Genomic DNA, 20,895 nt, shown 5'->3' on the forward strand with positions numbered 1-20,895 from the left:
CTATTTTAACCTCGCTGCAGTTTCTTCATATCTGTTGATGCCGCATGAAGCTGTTAATCATCACGACAGTCAAGCTGTTACACGACTGAACTTTCTGCAGCGCGAGTCAACAATAAGCATATGAGGAATTCACTCTCACTCTTTTTTTTCTGTTAAAAAGACCAGCAATCTAAGCTGGTTTTTATGGAAGCTTGTTTCTCTCATGAAAAATCAAATAAAAAGCTAATTGCGGCTTTTTATCTCTTATTCTTTTATTCTCGCAATTACGAGTTATAAAGTGAGAATTGAGAGTAATAAAGTCTCAAATGCGCATTAAAAAGTCATAATTGACCGTTCGCAAAGACCCGCCCCCCTTAGTTATTGTCGCTATGCCCGACAAGCTACGGCCAAGAGGGTAATCCATCCGCCGGAAACTGAAGCCTCCCCGGGAGCCGCCATTGTAGCAGAACATCACCTGCTGTTAGCATTCCATTGACTCCCATTCATTTTGGCGTCACTTTGACAGCGAATAACTTTACATCTGAGGCGTCAAAAGACTCCATTTGTCCATTATTTATTTCTAAAGAAACACTACAATGTATAAAAGGCTCCATTACTTTGTATCTTACGTTATGGCTCCGTAGAAGCCGTTTTTGTAAAAATAGGCTAGCGATTGCGTCATAACCACACGACTCTCTGTCGCACAGAGCAGAAATTACCGTATAGACCGGCGGAGAAGCTCACGAGCAATCGGGGGGACGTGGAGGCATAAAGTCCGATAAAGTCAAGGGAGAAGCCCATAGAGAGTGATAAAATTGCTCCTGCTGCTAGCTCATGGACAGCTAATACTCACGCTAATGTGCTAATACATTGCGGAACAGAGAGGACACTGACAACACGCTGACAGTACAGGACAGACCAGGTTACTTTTGATATTAAACATATTAAACATATTAAACAAAGCCTCACCTTTCAAATTTGGTAATTTGTTTAAAGAAATGTAAACAATAAATACCGTTTTGTGGCTCTTTAATGTGTCTGTCAGATCGCTGTAGAGCATCAGTTAAAGCTGCTCGTGAACCGATCATCTCTTCCTTCTAGTTCATTTATAGCATCAAATAAACATGAATGAATATAAGAAGGAATGTTGTTTTAACCGCGGAAAGGCGTCAGTACACTCCGTTTTTCAAGTTCAAATCCTCCCATGTTAATCTACTAACTCTCCCGACTGCTTTGTACGACAAAATGGCGGATGGCGAAGTATGATTGGTCAGATCACCTGTCAATCAAGCTCCCTGCGAAGGGTCAATTGCAACATGGATTCCACACGGCCCAGATGTGGGCCGGATCTGTGCCGACACTATGTTGCTGTCTGGAAGCTTGTTTCTGCCAGGGAATAAATAAATAAAAAGGTAATTGTGACTATTTTTTTTCTCAGAATTGAGAGGTATAAACTTGCAATATTTAAAGATTCAATTGCGAGAAAAAAATTCACAATTGCAATTAAAAAAAGAGTTTATATATCGCAATTCAGAATTGAGAGATATAAACTTTGTAGTTCTGAGGAAAGAAGTAAATTCTGCAAGTTAAGAAGTAAGATATAAACTCGCAATTGCTAATTATAAAGTCAGAATTGTGAGATGTAAACTCGCAACTGCGAGAAAGAAAATCAGAATTGCGAGTTTATATACATCACAATTACCTTTTTTATTTTGTATTCCCTGGCAGAAACAAGCCTCCATACAGCAACATAGTGTCGGCACAGATCCGGCCCACATCTGGGCCGTGTGGAATCCATGTGTACCAGATGTGGGGCGGATCTGGGCAGACGCTATGTTGTGAAGATGCTTGATCAAATGCAATATGTTTATCATTATTGTCAGTGACGAACTGTCAAACATTACTGCAGATTGAAAATAAAACCCAGGCAGCTGCTTTGTGAACCTCCAACAGTAATTTTCCACTCAGGTTTTATTTTTGAAAGTCACCTGACTCTTTGTGTGCAGTTGCAGTCCATGGTGGACCTTCTGGAAGGAACTCTCTTCAGTATGGACCTTCTTAAAGTTCACTCGTACATCAACAAGGTGGTGTCTCAAATGAACAACCTGGAGGAGGTGAGTGTGATTACACTGGCCGTGTGCGTGTGAACATACACATGTGAACATTAATGAGCCGTAGCTGGGTTTAACTGGACATTCTGTGGATACCCACAATGCTCTGGCTAAAGTTATTAACCGTTATACCACTTCGCTTTGGCTTGAGGGATGGGAAAATAGTGTGTGTGTGTGTGTGTGTGTGTGTGTGTGTGTGTGTGTGTGTGTGTGTGTGTGTGTGTGTACGTGTGTGTGAGAGAGAGAAAGAGGGGGACAGAGAGGGGAAATGACCAAAGGATGAAAACCACAGTCATGTAATAGTCACACTTATGTACTCTGTTTTTATTTCCAATTAAATTTTGCTCATTATCGGGTAAAGCTGGGCTAGAAATCTGCACCGCAATACATTTTCTGCATGTACACTGAGGGTCATTATCAAATACCTTACATGCGTATATAGTCTGAGACCACTAGTGAAAATGCTTCTAGTATGCATTTTTCTAATTGAATTATACTTTTAATTGAATTACACACAGTCCCGTTTGGTACTAAATGTTGGGGTCAGTACGTTTTTTTGAAAGATTTTTTAAAGAAATTAATACTTTTATTCAGCAAGGACGCGTTCAATTGATCAAATGTCAGAGTAAAGACTTTAATAACGTTATGAAAGATTTCTATTATTTCAAATAAATGCTGTTCTTTTATTCATCAAAGAATTTTGAAAATGTATCACTGAATTTTGTTTCTGAATCAGTTTCCACAAAAATATTAAGCAACACAACTGTTTTCAGCATTGATAATAATAATAATAAATGTTTCTTGAGCAGCAAATCAGCATATTAGAATGATTTAAGGTGGATTATGCGACATTGAAGACTGAAGTAATGATGCTGAAAATCAGCTTTGCATCTCAGGCGTTTTAAAATACATTCAAACAGAAAACAGTTATATTACATTTAATAATATTTCACAATATTACCTTTTTTATTGTATTTTTGATTCAATAAATGCAACTTTGGTTAGAATATAGACTTAGCATCATAACAGTTTGAGTCAAATGTCAATGCAGGTGTATTTATGTACAGTTAAATGCAGAAGTGTTGTACTGTATAGTATGATGTAAAGTCGTGTACCTCATCCAGATGATAAAGATGAACCTCACTCGGGAGAATGACTTTGTGAGAGACAGTGTGGCGACTCTGACCAATCAGCTACGGCAGTACGAGAACCATTCTGACATCATGATGAGCATAAAGAAGGAGCTGTCCAATCTGGGCCTTCAGCTGCTGCAGAAAGACTCCTCTTCTTCAGGCCCTAAAAGCAAAGCACAGGTAAGTAAGGGTCACGACCTTTCATCTCTGACTTTGATGGTTTGACTAGGTTATGTTCAGAATGGAATACTGCATACGGCATACTACTTCTATAAATTAATCATAAATTATTCAATTTAATTCACTTAAAGGGGTCCAATTATGCTTTTTACATTTTCAGCTTTCTTGAGTTTTGCTGATTGAGTATAAAAAAGGTCTGCAAATTTACAAAGTCAATTAAAAATGAGTCATTCTTTATATCAGTGCACACTGTTTCTGAACTCCTTGAAATTATTCGATTGTAGTATTGAGTTTCTTCCAGGAACATACACATCACAACATTCCTCATTTAAATAGTTCCCGACCAAGGCATACGCAGAGAACGGAGGCATAATAGGTCCACTTATATAGTGTGCTGCAATATATCACATGACCATGTTGCCCATTTAAGCAAGTGATTCAGATCCTCTCTGACATAAATATGTTTATTTTGCAGTTTGGCTGTGCAAATCAAATGATTATTCAAGAATGAGATGTTAAGTTCATTTGTCAATGGAAATGGAAGTCAAAGTTTAGTGCATTGCATTCTTGGATACAATATCTCAGTTCTGTTCTGATAGAATACAAAATATATATATATATATGCATACTGTGTGCATTTGTAATATGAGACATATCTATATAACTGCATAGAGTATATGTACAGTAAGTGTTAATATCGTTTTTAGGATGAGATCTCTAACATCTGCTGAGTTAGACATGTGTTATGTTTGTAGGACACACTGGGGACAAATATCAAAGATGCTTCAAAGTTTCCAGCAAAGAAACCAGAAAAAGGGAAACCTCCACCAAAGCCAGTGAAGGAAAAGCCAGCCAAGCCAAAGAAAGACACTACAAAACCAAACAAACCCAGTAAACCAGAGCAAACAGAACTGCCCAATAAAACCAAACCATCACAGAACCAGCCAGGACTCATCCGGGGAATCACATATTACAAAGCCACCAAAACCGATGAGACGAGCAACCAAAACAGAGGTAAGATACGCATTATTTACATTATCTTAGCCTCTAAAGCATTAAAAGACATTACTCTCTTTAGAGATTGTTGTAGTGAGGTATGAGTTAGCTAAATTCTGGGGAGTAACTTTTATTTGCTTGCAAAGGCAAACTTATATAGACCAGAAACACTTAGAGAAACATATTCTCAAGGCCATTTCTCACTGCACTGACAAGACAAAAGTTGGCGTCAACTTCGTCGTCTGTTGGCGTTGACCGGCTCTTGTTTTCGCCAAATGAACGTTGAAACGGCATTTGTCTGGTCGTAGAATGTTCGAGAAGTGACGAACTGTAATCTGGTGATCGTTTGCGTCGTTCGCCGTCTGTCAGCGCAGTGTGGATTGGCCTTTATAGAGACAATGTTGTTTCCTTTGTGTTCCCCATTGAAGCACAGCTGCTTGTATCCATGCCAGTCCAGACACACACACACGCACACACACACACACACACAAACACACACACACACTTACGATAGATATTAGCACAGACGCATTCATAACTCAAGACACATGTGCACACGTTCATACACACAGTCATTCATTTTAGACCACTTCATCTGCTGAAAGGGTAGAACTGTTTTCTGATAGCATGATAAAGAACTAAATATTAATAATCCACTCACATAACCATATTAAGAGCAGAATAAAACACAGAATGCATCGTCTGTAACACATTATCCACACTAAAACAGAGACAAGAAATTCCAAGTTCCCTTTTCCCAGGAAAGTCTGTCAGATGCACTGATGATAAATGAAATATTACACACACACACACACACACACACACACACACACACACACACACACACACACACACTTGTGCACTTCGCTATTTGATGGGGACCGATGATTCGCTTCCCTTGACTTCTATTGTTTTTATATGAATTTAATTATAAATATACTAATGCTAAATCTAACCCTGAAATAAAACTTAGCATTTTTATAGTTAAAAGAAAGTATTTTTTTTATTTATGAACCTGACAACAATTTCTGCTGCATCTTCTGTGGCAAATAAAGTTATTTTGATTTGATTTTCCAGTTGAAGATGTCCCAGATGTCCTCAAAGGGAGGTTTTGTCAGATTCCTCTCTCTTTTGGGGATATTTTTGGGCCCCAAACTATAGCCAAGTCCATGCACACACTGTACTCTCACATAAAGAACATCTTACTGTGAGATTCGATCTCAGCATCTTGGGACTAGATGATCCAGCACTCAAGTTAACAGGATACTAGTGTAGGATGCCAGCCAGAGAGTGTCTTTAGAGTCTGAAATGACAGCCAACACACACTAATGAATCAGTTTCAGTTTCTGACATGACATTCATATCGGCATTAGGGTTTCTACAAAAAAAACAGCCAAATGTCTCCAATTCAACAGTGTTTCCATTCATGTGGGCTTTCAGCCTCACTTCCTGTTTAAGCTTTAGATGTGTGCCTCTCGCCCGAAAGTCTCCATAGTTACCGCCGTTTGCTTGACAGTCTGTGTGATTACTGATTTTTTTTTTCTGAGCTATACAAGAGTGATTCTGAAAGCACCACAATCAGTTGTGACTTGTAATGTGGTCTGATCTAATCTTGTGTTATCCATAGGCGTAACCTAATCGCTACTTCCCGAATTGGGTCCCGACTATTTCAGTGCACGTTAGATACAATCACAAGGAATTTGATTAAGGCATAAATTACTGTAAATGAACGGCCCTAAGATGGACACACTTTTGAAAAGTTTAGTCTATAAACTAGCACTTTGGAAACATCTCATATTGCAGTTTTGGTTTACAGATAAAAACTCCAAATTAAGTTGAGTTTTAAAACTGATGTCTCGAGAAAACTGTGCCACTGTGCCAAATCAAACCTGTGAATGTTATTCTGTGCAGCATTTAAAGTTGGATATTCAAAAGATATTTACGATTAGGGGTATACAATGTCAAATTAAGAATTGGTGGCATTGGTAACAGCCCTGGAGATGTTGGAAGACGCTGTATATAAGGAAACACGACTATGTAAGCATTCAGTTTGCAGGCGTACGATTATCAACAGAGGATGATTTACAGTTAATGCACACTTTTCTCTATCAGGGTACACCTTTCGTGTTGTGGGTCAAATAGATCCTCATTTGGATTCCATGCAATTCTCCAAAAATAAAAAAGTCATGTAAATACATAAAACCTATAGACATTAGCCCCGCCCCTTTTCATCACTGCGCTCGTTGTGTTATGTCTTTCGTTATGTATTTCCACAGCATGAAGGTAAGATCGTATGGATTTATGAATGAACTGCTCGTTTTAAAATCTTCCCGATCTACTGAAATTTGTTATGACATGCTCTTCAAACATTACAATGCTCGTGATAACTTTCATTAACTGTACAATAATTACATCCACTTCAGCGAATTACTCTTCAACAGCGATGCCATAGAAATATACACTGTAAAAAAAAAATGGTTGCTTTAACTTAAAAAAGCAAGTTAACTTGTTGCCTTAAAATTTTGAGTTCGTTGTAATAAAAATTTGAGTTAATACAATGAAGAAGAATATGAAGGTTTAATAAACAGAAACTCAAAATAGTATGTTATCTTCACACATTAGTTATCAAAGTTGATTTGACAAAAGATAAAAAGTTGTGATAACAAATCATGAAAATATTTTTTTACAGTGTATAGAGCTACCACAGACTTTCCAAATAGTGAATTTTTACAAGTTGGAAATCCTGAGTTTTGTTCGTTTAGTTTAATTTTCATGGACTTTTAGTTTGCTTTTCATTATTTCCTGTGGTCTTCTCAGTTACCATGGCATTTCATTGGATCATTACACCTGTTAATCTCTTAGGCTAGTTCACAAGTGTTCTTAAGTTCCTGTTTCCTCAGTTCATTGTCGGCTATTGTTTGTGTGTTGAGCACTCTGTTGCTCTATGTTGGATATTCTCAGTTTATTCTTTTATTAAATACCTTTTGATAGAAATTTTGACTCATCTTTGTTTTTGGACTCTTTGAACTTTGCCAGTTACACAGCATTAGTCAGACTAGAATGACATAGTTTCAGTGTTTCATCTGTTTAAAGAAACTATCTCTGTCCATCAGATGCCTTGTTTTTGTCCATGTCAAATTGACTATGGCATCTCCTCTGACTAAGGACTATTAACTTTGTTAGTGTGTCTTGGCTATTGGACTGGATTTGTTTGACTGGTTTAAGAGACTGTATGTGATGCAGATTCAGTATGATCAGTCCTGACAGGAATGCAAAGCCAATACAAAAGCCGGCGGACCGTGCGTAAGTCAAGTAAAACATTTCTAATAAACATCAATTACCTTCACTAATAAATACTATGTTTATTTCCGTCGTCCCACCCTGTGATCTAATGTACAGTAATCAAATCCATTCTCTCGTTAAATATAGCTTTCCCGCAATCCCGTGCCACTCTAGCAGGCGCACCACCACAGTAAATGTATGGTGAGGCCGAGCGTGTTATATGCTCAACGTGACAGCCGTTACAAACCAGGTGTATTCATATTCTTGGAGAGCAGTTTGGCAAAATACTCACTCAAACGACAACTTGCTTTGTTTTTAGATGCAAGTCATTTTGTCCTGGAAGTGTTGAGTAATCGGTGTAGAAACAAATCAAACTTCAACATGTCAACAAAAAGTTTTATTGGCGTGACTGGTAAAGAAGTACAATGTTTCCAGAGACTTCGTGTACCCACACACAGAGCAGGTGTAGGAAATAAAATGAATCTGTACTTGGCTAGAATCTGCTCTTGCCTAGGATTTCTGAATCTGTCAATCCATATATTGGTTTTAGCATTTCAGTATTATTCAGTATTGGATTCATTTAAATTAATCTATTTGATTTGATGATTTGCATGATGTTTATTCTTGAATTAACAGTTTAGTTTATAACAAGTTTTACATTTCTAAATTTGTCAAGTTGCTTTGATTTTTTTTCAGTCAAAGCTTCATTATATGCCAGTGCATAAGGTTGTTGCCTGGTTTAGAGTGTTTAGCTCTTTTATTGAAGTGTGACATGAGATAATTTTAATCTCTTCTGTTGTATCTCTATTAGGTGAAGATAAGCCTGATGAAACAGACACATTACTTGAGGTAGAAGTAGAGGAAGAGGAAAGCGCAATAGCTCCCGTCACCTTAGCAACAGAGACCACCCCACAAACGGTACCCACGACGACAACAACAACAACAACAACAACCGTTCGTCCAACCACAACAACAACCCAGAGGACAACAACACCTAGCAGAACAATATACAGAGAGGAACGACCGGCCCCAACAATTTCACTAGTGCTGGACAACACCAATAACTCATACATCGCAGGTACAGTGTATTTACAATAAAACTCAGTTTGTACAAAAGCAGCACCACAAATATTATCCTCAACTAAACCCTATTGGTTTAAAAACGGTGTAAACTGGAATAAAATAACGCAAAGTAAATATAAAAACTAAACAACGTAAAACAGTGCCTACATTTTTCTCAACCAAGCGAAATGGTTGAATCCGGGTGCATGTGTGTTGTTGGGCTGAAACTGGTGTTTTTTTGTCAGTTAAAGAGCACAGCTGTGAAGGGACGCTGGCGTCGGTGGATCTGCCGGTCAAACAGCACAGCTACGGCAGGAACGAGGGCGCATGGATGAAGGATCCCACCGCCAGAGACTCCAAAATCTACGTCACCAACTATTACTACGGCAACAACCTCGTAGAGTTCCGGAACTTGGACAACTTTAAACAGGGTGTGTAAAATAATTCTGTTCTTTAGAGACATACAAATTAATGATGTACTTATTTATTCAATGCGGCTGTCTATAGATAGACAGAGAGACGGATAATGGTTGGATAGTGTGTGTTTTGAGTTAAAAGCTCTTCATACTGGTTTTTGTGAAACATTGAAAGGGATTTTCCATTGTAAAAGGTTTGGATTTCTAAATAAATGTAAATGTGAATGATGTGGATGTTTGGGAACAAGCCAGTTTGTTTGTGTCTCTGTGTGTGCCTGTGTGTTTTGCTGAGTGAACGTGTGTCCCTGGAACAAAAGAATGAGCTTGGAAGATGTTACAGATGATTTTGGTGTGTGTTTCTGTAAGTGTGTGCTTGTGTGCCTGTTAAGACTGGTATTAATAGATTTCTAAAAACATTTCCTGTTAAGACAGAGCCAGGGGAGTCATACACTGAATTTTTGTTCAGGCAGCATCAGTGACAGTCTTGGCTGGCGTCGCAAGATATGTGAGATAACTAAAGGGGGAAAAAACTTGAACCACTTTAAGTTTCGTTGCAATTTTGCTCATTTCAGCTGCATATTGATAAAAAAAGATCTGATATCATGACTAAAATGCATGTTTGAGCTCTTTTAACTGAATGCAACTTGCACTGCTGTGAGTATGTAAGACATACAAATAGCATATCAATTACCCATAGCAGATCTATACAGGTGGAGCTGGGGAAGGGGGAGGGTTTTAGAGGAACTTTATGACCGTGGAATTTCACTATTGTGACATTTACTCCAAAAATGTATCAACATTTTACTCTTTTTTCCTACAGGCCGTTGGAGTAACCTGTTCAAGCTCCCTTATAACTGGATCGGAACGGGTCATGTTGTGTACAGAGGAGGGTTTTACTATAATCGTGCCTTCACGAAGAACATCATCAAATACAATCTCAAGCAACGGTACGTAGCCGCCTGGGCTCAGCTTCACGACGTCGCCTATGAAGACACTACACCTTGGAAGTGGAAAGGCCACTCTGATATCGACTTCGCCGTGGATGAGAATGGACTTTGGGTAATTTACCCGTCTGTTGACGATGACTACGGACAAGCCGACGTCATTGTAGTCAGTAAACTAGATCCCAATGACCTGTCGGTCAAAAAGGAGACCACGTGGAGGACGAGACTGAGGCTAAATTCGTTCGGGAACTGCTTCATAATATGCGGCGTCCTGTACGCAGTGGACAGTTACAATCAGAGGGAAGGGGAGGTTTCATACGCGTTCGACACGCTAACAGGGGCCGAGGCGTCTCCGCGTTTACCTTTCATTAACGAATACGGGTTCACCACACAAGTCGATTACAACCCTAAAGAGAAGATTCTGTACGCCTGGGACAATGGACACCAGCTCACCTACAACATCAACTTTGTAGAGCAGGAAAATAAATGAAATCAGACTTTATCAATGCCATCTACTCTACACTGCAGCGAAGCAAAAGCCACTTCTTGTGTATCTGATCACGACCGCCTCATTGGTTCCACTGACAAACGGCCTCATGAAACGGTTCATCACGTCCTAATGAACTTTAATGGACATTTGTTCAAGATTATATAAGGACAAAGGGATTACATAACTTAGAAGTTTAGTAGTTGCGGGCTGCTCTACAGTTCTTGAATTCACTGCCAGTTTCTCTTTCACATGATTCACGTTAACATCCCCAATGCACTGAACACCATGGAGCAAAGCGTCAAGCTATACTCGTAGTGTTGAGCGTTGTATCTTTGATCTGGTTTGGAGTGCAACAAATGGTTACCACAGAACTTAAAGTCAACCAATTGCAACTTATATCCCACATGCCACTGACCTTTCAAAGCATGATCATTGGACAATTTGCATGACGTTCCTCCTTTACGTAAAAATTGGCCTTCCGTGACAGGACAGAACTTTGCAGGTACAATTTTTTCAAAGTCACACAGGTAACTTGTCATTAAGTGCACTGAAGTCCTAATGCGATTCATGTGAAAGGTTCTAAAGAGCTTTCCATTACAGCTTGTAGAACTTTGAATTGATTTTTTAAAAATATCTATTATTATTTTTTTACATAATTTACACTGTTCTAACCAGGCATGCCGCAATAAAGCGACAGTACAAATAAGTATGTACTGTATATGGTAAAATTGTATACATAAAATTTTTTATGTATACAAGTATAGTAATGGTTATTTAAGTTTTTAATAACTCTTTTTTTTTTACTTTTTAGTAAAAATCTAAAAATCCTTTAAACATGATAACTTTACTTGAAAAATGTAATGGATTGTCTCTTTAATACCAGTGTATTTCGTCTCGACACTAACCAATTTAAGTATAAAATGTTTAAGTGTAAGTATGTTTAAGACTAAACACATTCATGTTTAGAATATACTTCTCAAGTAAATTGGTCTTGTTTAAAGGATTTTTAGATTTTATACTAAAGCATTTATTAAGAACAAGATTTCGAGCAGCAAACACCTATCCTTTGCATTTCATTGGTCAAAAATCCTGCTCACACACTCTTGTATCGCTCCTGGTTAGGACACGTGTAAACCGTTAAGTTAAGAGTTACGTGACATGCTCCTCTTTACTATAAATAAAAGCTTACATGTCATGTCAATTATACCAACAACATAACGCAACCACCAATCTTTCATGTACCTCTGATATTCTATAAACATAACAAGCATTCAAGACGCACCTGCAGGAAACTTGGTGCTTGTTTTCACATCAAGAATGTGCCAGAAAATTGTCTTCCAGTGTTACGGCCAATATAGCCTCAGTGGACTGGTAAAGCACAGCATCATAATGGAGAAAGAATGCTTTGTGTGCTAATGAGAGCGTATGATTATGTTTGTGAGTCTCTCTAATGACTGGGCAGGGTTACGTATAGAGTGTTTAAACAGGCAGGCCGTGCGAGGAAAGCCTGTGTGATGCATGGGTGCGGATACATACGTCATGTATAAACAGTTTAACTGTGTTTAGAATGTTGTAGTTTTTGTGGTTTTAAAGCGGTTTCTTGTCCTCGTGACCGCTGTAAATAGCAGAATATTTTGTTTTGACTGAGTTTTAGAAACACAATCTTCCGAGACTCTGTCAATGCAGCATGTCTGATTTTAATAAACTCTAATTGGGTTTTGTTAAATGTGCAGTTTGTGATGTAAGATATATTTCTAAACATATTAAAAAAGACTGCCGGGATGGAAGTGGGTGCAGTTTGTGGGAGTGTGTGGGTTTTGTTAAGAAAGCCTTGAAGGCCATTAAAATTTAAATGGACCCTATTTGTCTTTGCAATGCGTGTTACTAGTCTTATTGTGAATGATTCTTCTGTGCATTTTTGCATTTTTTTGTTCTCTTTAATCAAAATGTAACTTGCAATGATCACGTTTCACAATCCAGTCAATGGGAAAATGGGTCAAATGTTGCAGGCGATGGATAAAGTCATATCCCGCTGTGTTTGATAGTTCTCCATTATGATCATTAGCGTTCCCTTTGACTGGGAACTTGGATCTTATACTTAATTACTACTTAATTTCCTTCATAGTGCAATAATGTTTACTGGCAATAATTGGTTGCACATAGCTACATAGTCAAAATGTAATTATAAATGTAATTACTTTAATTTTGGACAAAAATATTACGGTCTAACTTTTATTAATGCCGCAATGCACGCTGGGAACCCAAGCACCAGCATACTACTGTGAAAATCACACTATTACAGTTAATCTGTAAATATACAAGAGATCACTGTAAAGCAAACACAGATACTCACTGTGATTCTACAGATCAGTGCTGTTACATCAGTCATTTCCTGAGCCCGTTCACTCTGAACACACGCTATACAGTGTGCATTTAGTGCAATTACTACTGCTTTGAAAATGACTGGGAAAGGACTATACGTTTGCATTAACCCTTTAAGTGCCACCCCCACTTTTTTTGAATAGACATGAAAATGCACATTCCAAACTTACATGATTGTAATTCAAGAATGCTTTGGAATATAGATGTAAGATTGGTCCTGTTTTAAAGAAGACATTTGGCGGATTTTGGTAGAAGTGAAATAAATTAAGAAAGTGAAACAGAAAAACAGTTACAGAAGTTTGAGTTTATGAAAATGTACAATGTAAAAAATTTAATTATTCATATTTTATATAAAATATATAGGCTATTTACAAAACCTGGGCGACTCTAAGACTCTGAATTAATTTTTTTATGAATTCAACCTCTAAGAAACATTAAAATAACACGCATGTGCATAGCTCGCTGCCACATCACAAATGGTGAATCTATCATTTTTTTTCTTTATATTTAAAACCTTTTCAAACCTTTTTTTCAAAAATAATTGAATGTATGCTATCTTTTGAACTCTTGGTATTAAAACAAACTGAGGTTTCTACCATTCTTTCATGATTTTTCATGTTCATCACTATTTCAAAATAAAGGTCTGAACACGCCTTAGGAGTATGAAAATATTCTTGTTGTAAATTGATAAATTAAGGCTCCTCTGTAATTTATTTTGAAAATCAGTCACCAATATGTAAACTAGAGATTGTACACTTTCAAATGATATGTAGTTTGTCAAGATTAGTTTAGGTTTAGTATAGGATATTACTGTTTTAAATATGTAATGGATTTGGGTGACACTTAAGGGGTTAAGGATCTATATAACTGAATTCAAAGAGTGCGTTTTATCAGCCTTTGTTGCACTGGTTAATGTTATTGTCAGTGTATAATTGGTCAGATGTGTTTTTGTCGTTTTTGAGCAGGTTTCGCTCGCTGATGGCGGGTCTGTGTGGTAGTCCAGTGTTTTTTGGCAGTAGTCACCGTCTGTAAATCATTTAGATTAACTCAAGAGACGTTTGTTTTAATAACTGTGGAGTGGTGTTATGGAGAATGAAACTGTAAAATCTGTAATCTGCAATTAATCAAACTCACAATGAAGTGAATCAGGCAGCGGATGAGAGACGTGCCTGAAAGCGCTTTATAGTGTTGGCTGCAGCTGCAGATATAGTTTGAGGAGAAGTGGGACACTAGTTTCTCAGAAAATACAGATGTGAGGATGTTGAGCATTGCTGTTAATAATTCACATTAGTTATTAATGTTGTCTAATAAAAAATAAAAAAAATAACCTGAAAAAATGACCTGAAATTGAAAATTACCTGAAAAAACAACATATTCTCAAACTTTACACCAAATATAAAAATAAAATCTAATTAAAAATATGAACAGTATATCACTGATACTAAAACAACTGTTATAAAAAAAATCCCCAATTCGACTTAACCATTTAAAGCAGCAACTGAACTTAAGTTTTTTAATATAATCAAATTTAATGTATAAGTTATTTCAACTCTTGAATTGTTGAATCTATAACTTAAATTTGAGGTTGAAATTGGTTATTAAAGGTACACTGTGTAACTTTTGTCCCAGTAGCATTTTGGGGGACATTTATATATTTTAATGTACATGTTAAATATTCAATTTAACATGTTATAATGTTATATGTTAACATGCTTTATGTTTATCCTACTGCTCAACATTTACTACTAGGCTTAAGAGATATAAGATGGAAAGGTTCTCAAGGTGACTAGCTGAAGACGTTACTGTTGCTATAACCATTAATAGACATGCTAATTCCTTGAAAATAAATTCCAGCACAACAACAACACATAATAAAATGACCCTTCAAAATAGATATAATGCTTTAAATTGAACTCTGTTAGAGAGCTACATATGGCAATTTATCTGTTCAATAAAATGCATTACTCACCTGTTAAGTAATAAAAACACCATCTCCCTGTCGTTTTTACAACAATCTCTGAAAAGCCAAGCCAATGTTGATTCTTGTTTTATTACGAGCGTTTTCCTTTCGAGTGATTCCCCGGGAGGATGGAGATTTAGCTGCTCCATGTCAACCTTTCTCGCTTGTCGTGACAAATAACCCCCACAACATACACAGGTCAAAGTCACCGGAGCAACTTCTCTCTATTTACTGATATGAAGAGATACGCACAGGCGAGTGACATATGTGCCCAATTTCCCATGAAAATCAGGGTGGTGATGATGAATCATTATTTAAATGTTAAAGTAATAGATGATTTATAGTAATAGAAATACATTTGTTGGAATGACTTATTAATCATATATTTTTTTTACTGAGCAAAGTGCTGGAAAAATTAGGTCCGGCTAGATTAAAGGGTTAGTTCACCCAAAAATGAAAATTCTGTCATTAAATACTCACCCTCATGTTGTTCCCTGCAACGTAATCACAACTTTCAAGGCCCAAGATTGTAAAGACGTTAAAATAGTCTGTGTGACTACAGTGGTTCAACCTTAATACTGAGGTAGAATCCGGTAGCGCTGCGCTGTGTTTACTACGGGAACAGTGTTAGATACTGACACGAAAGAGAAGCAATTGTTGATAGTCAATAGTCTTTTTTTTTTTTTTCGCACAAAAACTATTCTTGTCGCTTCATAACATTAAGGTTTAACTGTAGTCACACAGACTGTTTTAACAATGTCTTTATACCTTTTTGGACCTTTAAAGTAGTTATTACGTTGCAGCCTATATGGGGTCAGAAAGCTATCGGATTTGATAAAAAATATCTTAATTTGTTTCCCAAAGATGAACGAAGGTCTTACGGGTTCAGAACGACATGAGGGTGAGTACAGAATTAAATATTTTGGGTGAACTATCCCTTTAAGGAACACGGTAACTGGTTTGTTGTTGGTTCGTGGTGGTCTACCAGGCCTAGCTTGATTCGCCAGCTCCAGCAGTGGATGTTCTGCTGACACATACATTCAGGGCATATATGTGTTTGTGCATTTGTTAAGGCTTCAGAGGTTTCAGGGATTAAAAGTGAGCCCCAGATTATAGAACAGAGGAAACTCACTCTCATTATCTGGCATCTCATCCTGTGGTATTTTAGGCTGGGGCAGCAGGGGTTAGTTGGCTAAAGTCCTCCAAATGCGCTTCTACACACAGACACCAAAGTGTCATATGTTATAATTTAATGTCCAAAAGCAACAATCCCTCTGAGGCTTCCTGGGGTTAAGTGCTGCAGTCAAGGGCACGTTTGATAAATGAGTTTTGTGATCGTTCTTATGGTTCATCCTCATTCAAGACTGAATGTGCAACCGTATTCATTTAAAAGTGTGAAAAGGAAAGAGTGTCAGTAGTGTTAGCATTAGTTGTTAAAAGATTGCGATCTTATTCCTAAATGACAACGATACCTTTGACAAATACGGTCACAGTGTTCATTCAAATCTTCAATGGCCAGAAAAAGCAATTGTCATGTATAGGTATGAAAAGCTTCACAACCAGTCTTTTCGACCATGTATCACTATTACTGTGTTACAATAATTCAAATTATCACAGAAGTAGCTACTAGGATAAAAGTTTACAGTTCGGATATAAACACTGATGTCTACGGTTGTGATCAGAAGTAATTTGACACTTCAAAAAAGGATTGTATGAATTACATCGTTACACCAGAAGGTGGCGAAAAGTAACTGTTATAAAATGTATTTGTCATTAAATATTTCATTCAAGAGATTTGTTCAAATACGCTGATTCATCCAGAAATTAAAGTCCTCATGAGTGATTCATTGATCATTCATTCAAACCGATAAATTAATTGTGAGTTCATGGGTATGTTTACATGCAACGATGTACTAAAGACATATATGTAATGCCGCATACGCATGACGTCAGCACAAATTCACGTTTTTGTAGTTTACACGACAATAGGCTTTATGCACGAACGCTGCTGACGTATCTCCGGTAGAATCTCAGCCAGCGTCTTTACTTCCGCATAGCGCGTTCTATAGCGAAGTCTACTAGCGAAGTCTACTAGTTGTCGATGTAGCTTGAAATATATAATTTAAAGCCCTTCTCTTTCTTACTCTTAGGTGTGACAGCTAACTGCCTCACAATATTGTTAACATCATTCACGTTAACCGCTGGAAGTTCTTGTAAACAGCGAGTGTTGTTTGCCATTATCTCCACCTAATGCAAAAACGGGTTCCGACGCAGCACCGGATGTAACTGGTCACCGGGCTGAGACAAAACGCGGAAGCAATTGTGCATAGAGCCTATAACAGTAACATTTTTAAACTCTTGCACTCTGAAACCCGTTTTCAAAAGCTGTTGTCTTGTAAATGAACGCCCCCCTTAGATACTGTCGCTATGTCCGACAAGCTACTCCGCTCTCACGCCACACCATGTTCTCACACAGTGAAAAATACATCGTGGTCCAGAGAGAACACTGACAACACGCTGACAGACAGGACAGATCAGCTTACTTTTCGGTTACTTTTGATATTAAACATATTAAACAAAGTCTCACCTTTCAAATTTGGTCATTTTTTAAAAGAAATTTAAACAATAAATACCGTTTTGTGGCTCTTTAATGTGTCGTGACAGATCGCTGTAGAGCATCAGTTAAAGCTGCTCGTGAACCGATCAACTCTTCCTTCTAGTTCATTTATAGCATCAAATAAACATGAATGAACATCAGAAGGAATGTTGTTTTAACCGCGGAAAGGCGTCAGTACACTCCGCTTTTCAAGTTCAAATCCTCCCATGTTAATCTACTAACTCTCCCGACTGCTTTGTCGGACAAAATGGCGGATGGCGAAGTATGATTGGTCAGATCACCTGTCAATCAAGCTCCCTGCGAAGGGTCAATTGTGAGATATAAACTCGCAATTGCAAGATATAAACTTGTGAGACAAAAACATCTGCCATTTTTGTTTAGACCAGAGCTGTAGGAAAAAAGAGTTGCGGCACTCACATAGACTCCCATTGGAATTGGAGAATGGAAGCAATGAGTGGCGTGGAGAAAGATTTGAATAATCACAGATCAAATGAAGGCATTGTCATTTCTTTTAGTAAAAACATGGCTTATAAAAGAATGTTGTGGATAGCAGGCGGTAAACGGAATGTTATTAAAAAGAGATGCTTGTGTATGTTTTTATTGATCATGACAGTAATTAATCAAATTTGTGAAGAGTGTTACAACAGCAGGCATAAACCCAAACCCACAATGGAGTCGTGCGCACTTTTGGCATTTTATAGAGCTGATTCAGGTGTCTGGCCTGCGAGATCGGGAATTGTGACAAACAAAATGCACCATCTGCATAATTCCTTAGTGAAAATACAATATATCATATATTTAGTGTAAACATAAACGCTGTCAGATTTCTCCTTTGAGAATTAATTGTGAAAATGTGCACAAACCAAGCAAAACACAAGGAAATGAGCAGCTTTAGTTTGGAGTTATACCTGATGTCAGGATAAGAGCGATTCTTCATGGATTCCCTAAAATGGGAGAATCATCAAAATAAGTAAACGATTCAGATTTCCAGAACTATTCTTTGCTTTCGCGGTAATGTGAAGGTGACTCTCTCCTTTCTCATGTTCCCTTTGTCTCTAGAACAAATTTTGAATATCAGATCTAAATGAAGAAACTTAAGGAGGCCGTTCTTTGAATTGTGTGTTTAAGCATGGCAGAGAAAATTTTAGTTTGGACTTCCTAGGAGAGAAGAATAGAAGGATATCCATGCAATAACATAATGAATGTGTCCATAGGCTTCAATAAAATAAAATAAACAGTGAACTGTTTCACTTTCAGTCAACAGTTCTTAAATTTTTTTTCCACTATTAAGAACCTTGTGTGCAAAGGTTCCATGAATGTAAAATGTCTTTCAAGGAACCATATGTGAATAAAGACCCTTTAGTGACTTCAGGTCTCCAGTGGAGAGAATGTATGTGTATCTTTATAAGAGGAATCTGCAGGTTTTTTGCTCTCAGCTGACCTTGGCTATTCAGTCAACAGAAAATACTTTTGTGCAAATATCATATTTTCTGTCTGTATCGCAACTCAAACACTCACACACAGTCCTTCAGAAACGGATAAGAGAGACTCAGAAACAACACAACAGAGTCTTTCATTCTTCGGCTGGAACTGGAGGCGAGGAAATATCTGCACATGAACACACACACACACACACGTTGGGTTTTCATGTTTTATGGGGCCTTTACATAGAAAAAAAATATTTGATACTGTCCAAATTGTTACCTTTTCAGAAAACATCACTTAGTATGATTTATAAGCTGTCTCCTTCATGTGGACCAAAAATGTCCTCACAAGGACAAGGATTTTAGAGTTTGCCATCTTTGTGTGGAGATTCTGTCCCCATAACATAGGGTTTTCCTGAACACCACACACACACACACACGCATGCACGCACTTCTTAGCCTTTCCACTCTGTACAGAATTTAAATACAGTATGTGTTCAGCATAGGAACTGTAAACAATTTACAAAAAAATGTAGTACAGCATGATAATAAACCTCATTCATTCAATGCAGTGCAGTAAATGCATGGCTTTGAGTTACAAATGTTTATACAATACTATGCGGTCATACGCATTTTACAGTACATTACTGTAATGCTAGTCATTAGATAGTTGCATACCTGTTCTCATTTCTGAAGGTTCGAATTATGGACGCCACTGTAAATCGACTCAGGTTGGGCCAGCGACTCTCAGTCCAGCCTCTCTCATGGTCAAACCATGGTTGATCACATGATTTTATAGATTTGTTGAGTAGGTTTGCACTGAGTGAGAGGTTTCAAAAATCGTGTGACATGAACATATTTTTGTGTGTAAGCAGTTGGAAAAAACTTCTCCCATTTGAATATGGGGCAAGCAACTAAAGCAAATTATATGACAGTTTTGCCAGAAGAAGAAGGAAAAAAAACTACCACTGCAATGCAAAATGTAATTCGCATTTTTTTTAATGGTCTCAGTGCCAGTAAATAGTCTGTGATCTCAGAGAAAACACTTCTCTTCATCTCTCACACAAACACATGTGCCACCACACATGTATACATCTGGATTTATTAAAAGCGAATACTTCTACACTATAATATTCAACACAGAAAGTGCCTGAACACATTCCAGCCCTGTAGTTCACCCTTTTTTTCCTTTAAAATAAATACATTTCATCTCCTTTCACCCATCTTCACTCTCAACGGGCTTGGAAATTACAAGGTTTGATGGTTTCTCCATAAGAAATAATTTTGATTCATTTTTGCACTGAGATCGATGGATCAGATCTGTGGTAGGAAGCGCATAAAAGATTCAAAGTAAGAGTGGATGGTGTGCGCATTTGTGTTAGATCTTCAGTCGGATTTCATCATTGTTGATGTACCGCAGAGCTTTATTTGTTTCAATAATCAGATTGGCTCGGAGATAAACGGCCTGAGAACTGAGATGTTATTCTTCTCTCCGTACGAGCACAACAGGGATTAACTGTGTTTGCCTGTGAAATCACAATCTTTTGCTCTGACCCTTTTAATTGCTTAAGATGAAAGATGAAAGCATTCAGAAACTTAAGCATCAAATAAATAAATAACAACACAGCATGCCATTGTATTAGAAAACTGAATATCAAAATATATCATTTTTAAAAGAGCAGCATTAAGCAATAAATATAGATAAAGAACATTTCTGTCAATTTATGTGAAAACTAAATATCAAACTATTTATTTTTTAAGATATAGCACAAGCAATAAAAGATAAACAAAAATATTAAATAAATGCACAACAACAAAGCATGAATGCCATTGTATTATAAAACAATGCATCAACATATTCTTTTTTTTAAGATAGAACAATCAGAAATAAATAAATAAATATAAATGAATGTCATTTT

At 37.3% G+C, this 20,895-nt stretch overlaps 1 protein-coding gene across 1 annotated transcript in view; it reads left to right on the forward strand.

Moving 5' to 3' along the window:
• Positions 1-12,375, forward strand: part of LOC306984625 (olfactomedin-like protein 2A) — a 20,124-nt gene extending 7,749 nt beyond the window's left edge. The window contains exons 3-8 of the mRNA XM_079586134.1: positions 1,986-2,093; positions 3,215-3,403; positions 4,159-4,417; positions 8,493-8,759; positions 8,989-9,174; positions 9,980-12,375. Coding sequence (XP_079442260.1) covers positions 1,986-2,093; positions 3,215-3,403; positions 4,159-4,417; positions 8,493-8,759; positions 8,989-9,174; positions 9,980-10,593 — 1,623 coding nt within the window. The 3' untranslated portion in view covers positions 10,594-12,375. The remainder of the gene's footprint in view (positions 1-1,985; positions 2,094-3,214; positions 3,404-4,158; positions 4,418-8,492; positions 8,760-8,988; positions 9,175-9,979) is intronic.
• The last annotated feature ends 8,520 nt before the right edge of the window (positions 12,376-20,895 follow it).

This window comes from Phoxinus phoxinus (assembly GCF_949152265.1).
Source record: "Phoxinus phoxinus genome assembly, chromosome: 17".
In the NCBI taxonomy this organism is placed as follows: Eukaryota; Metazoa; Chordata; class Actinopteri; order Cypriniformes; family Leuciscidae; genus Phoxinus; species Phoxinus phoxinus.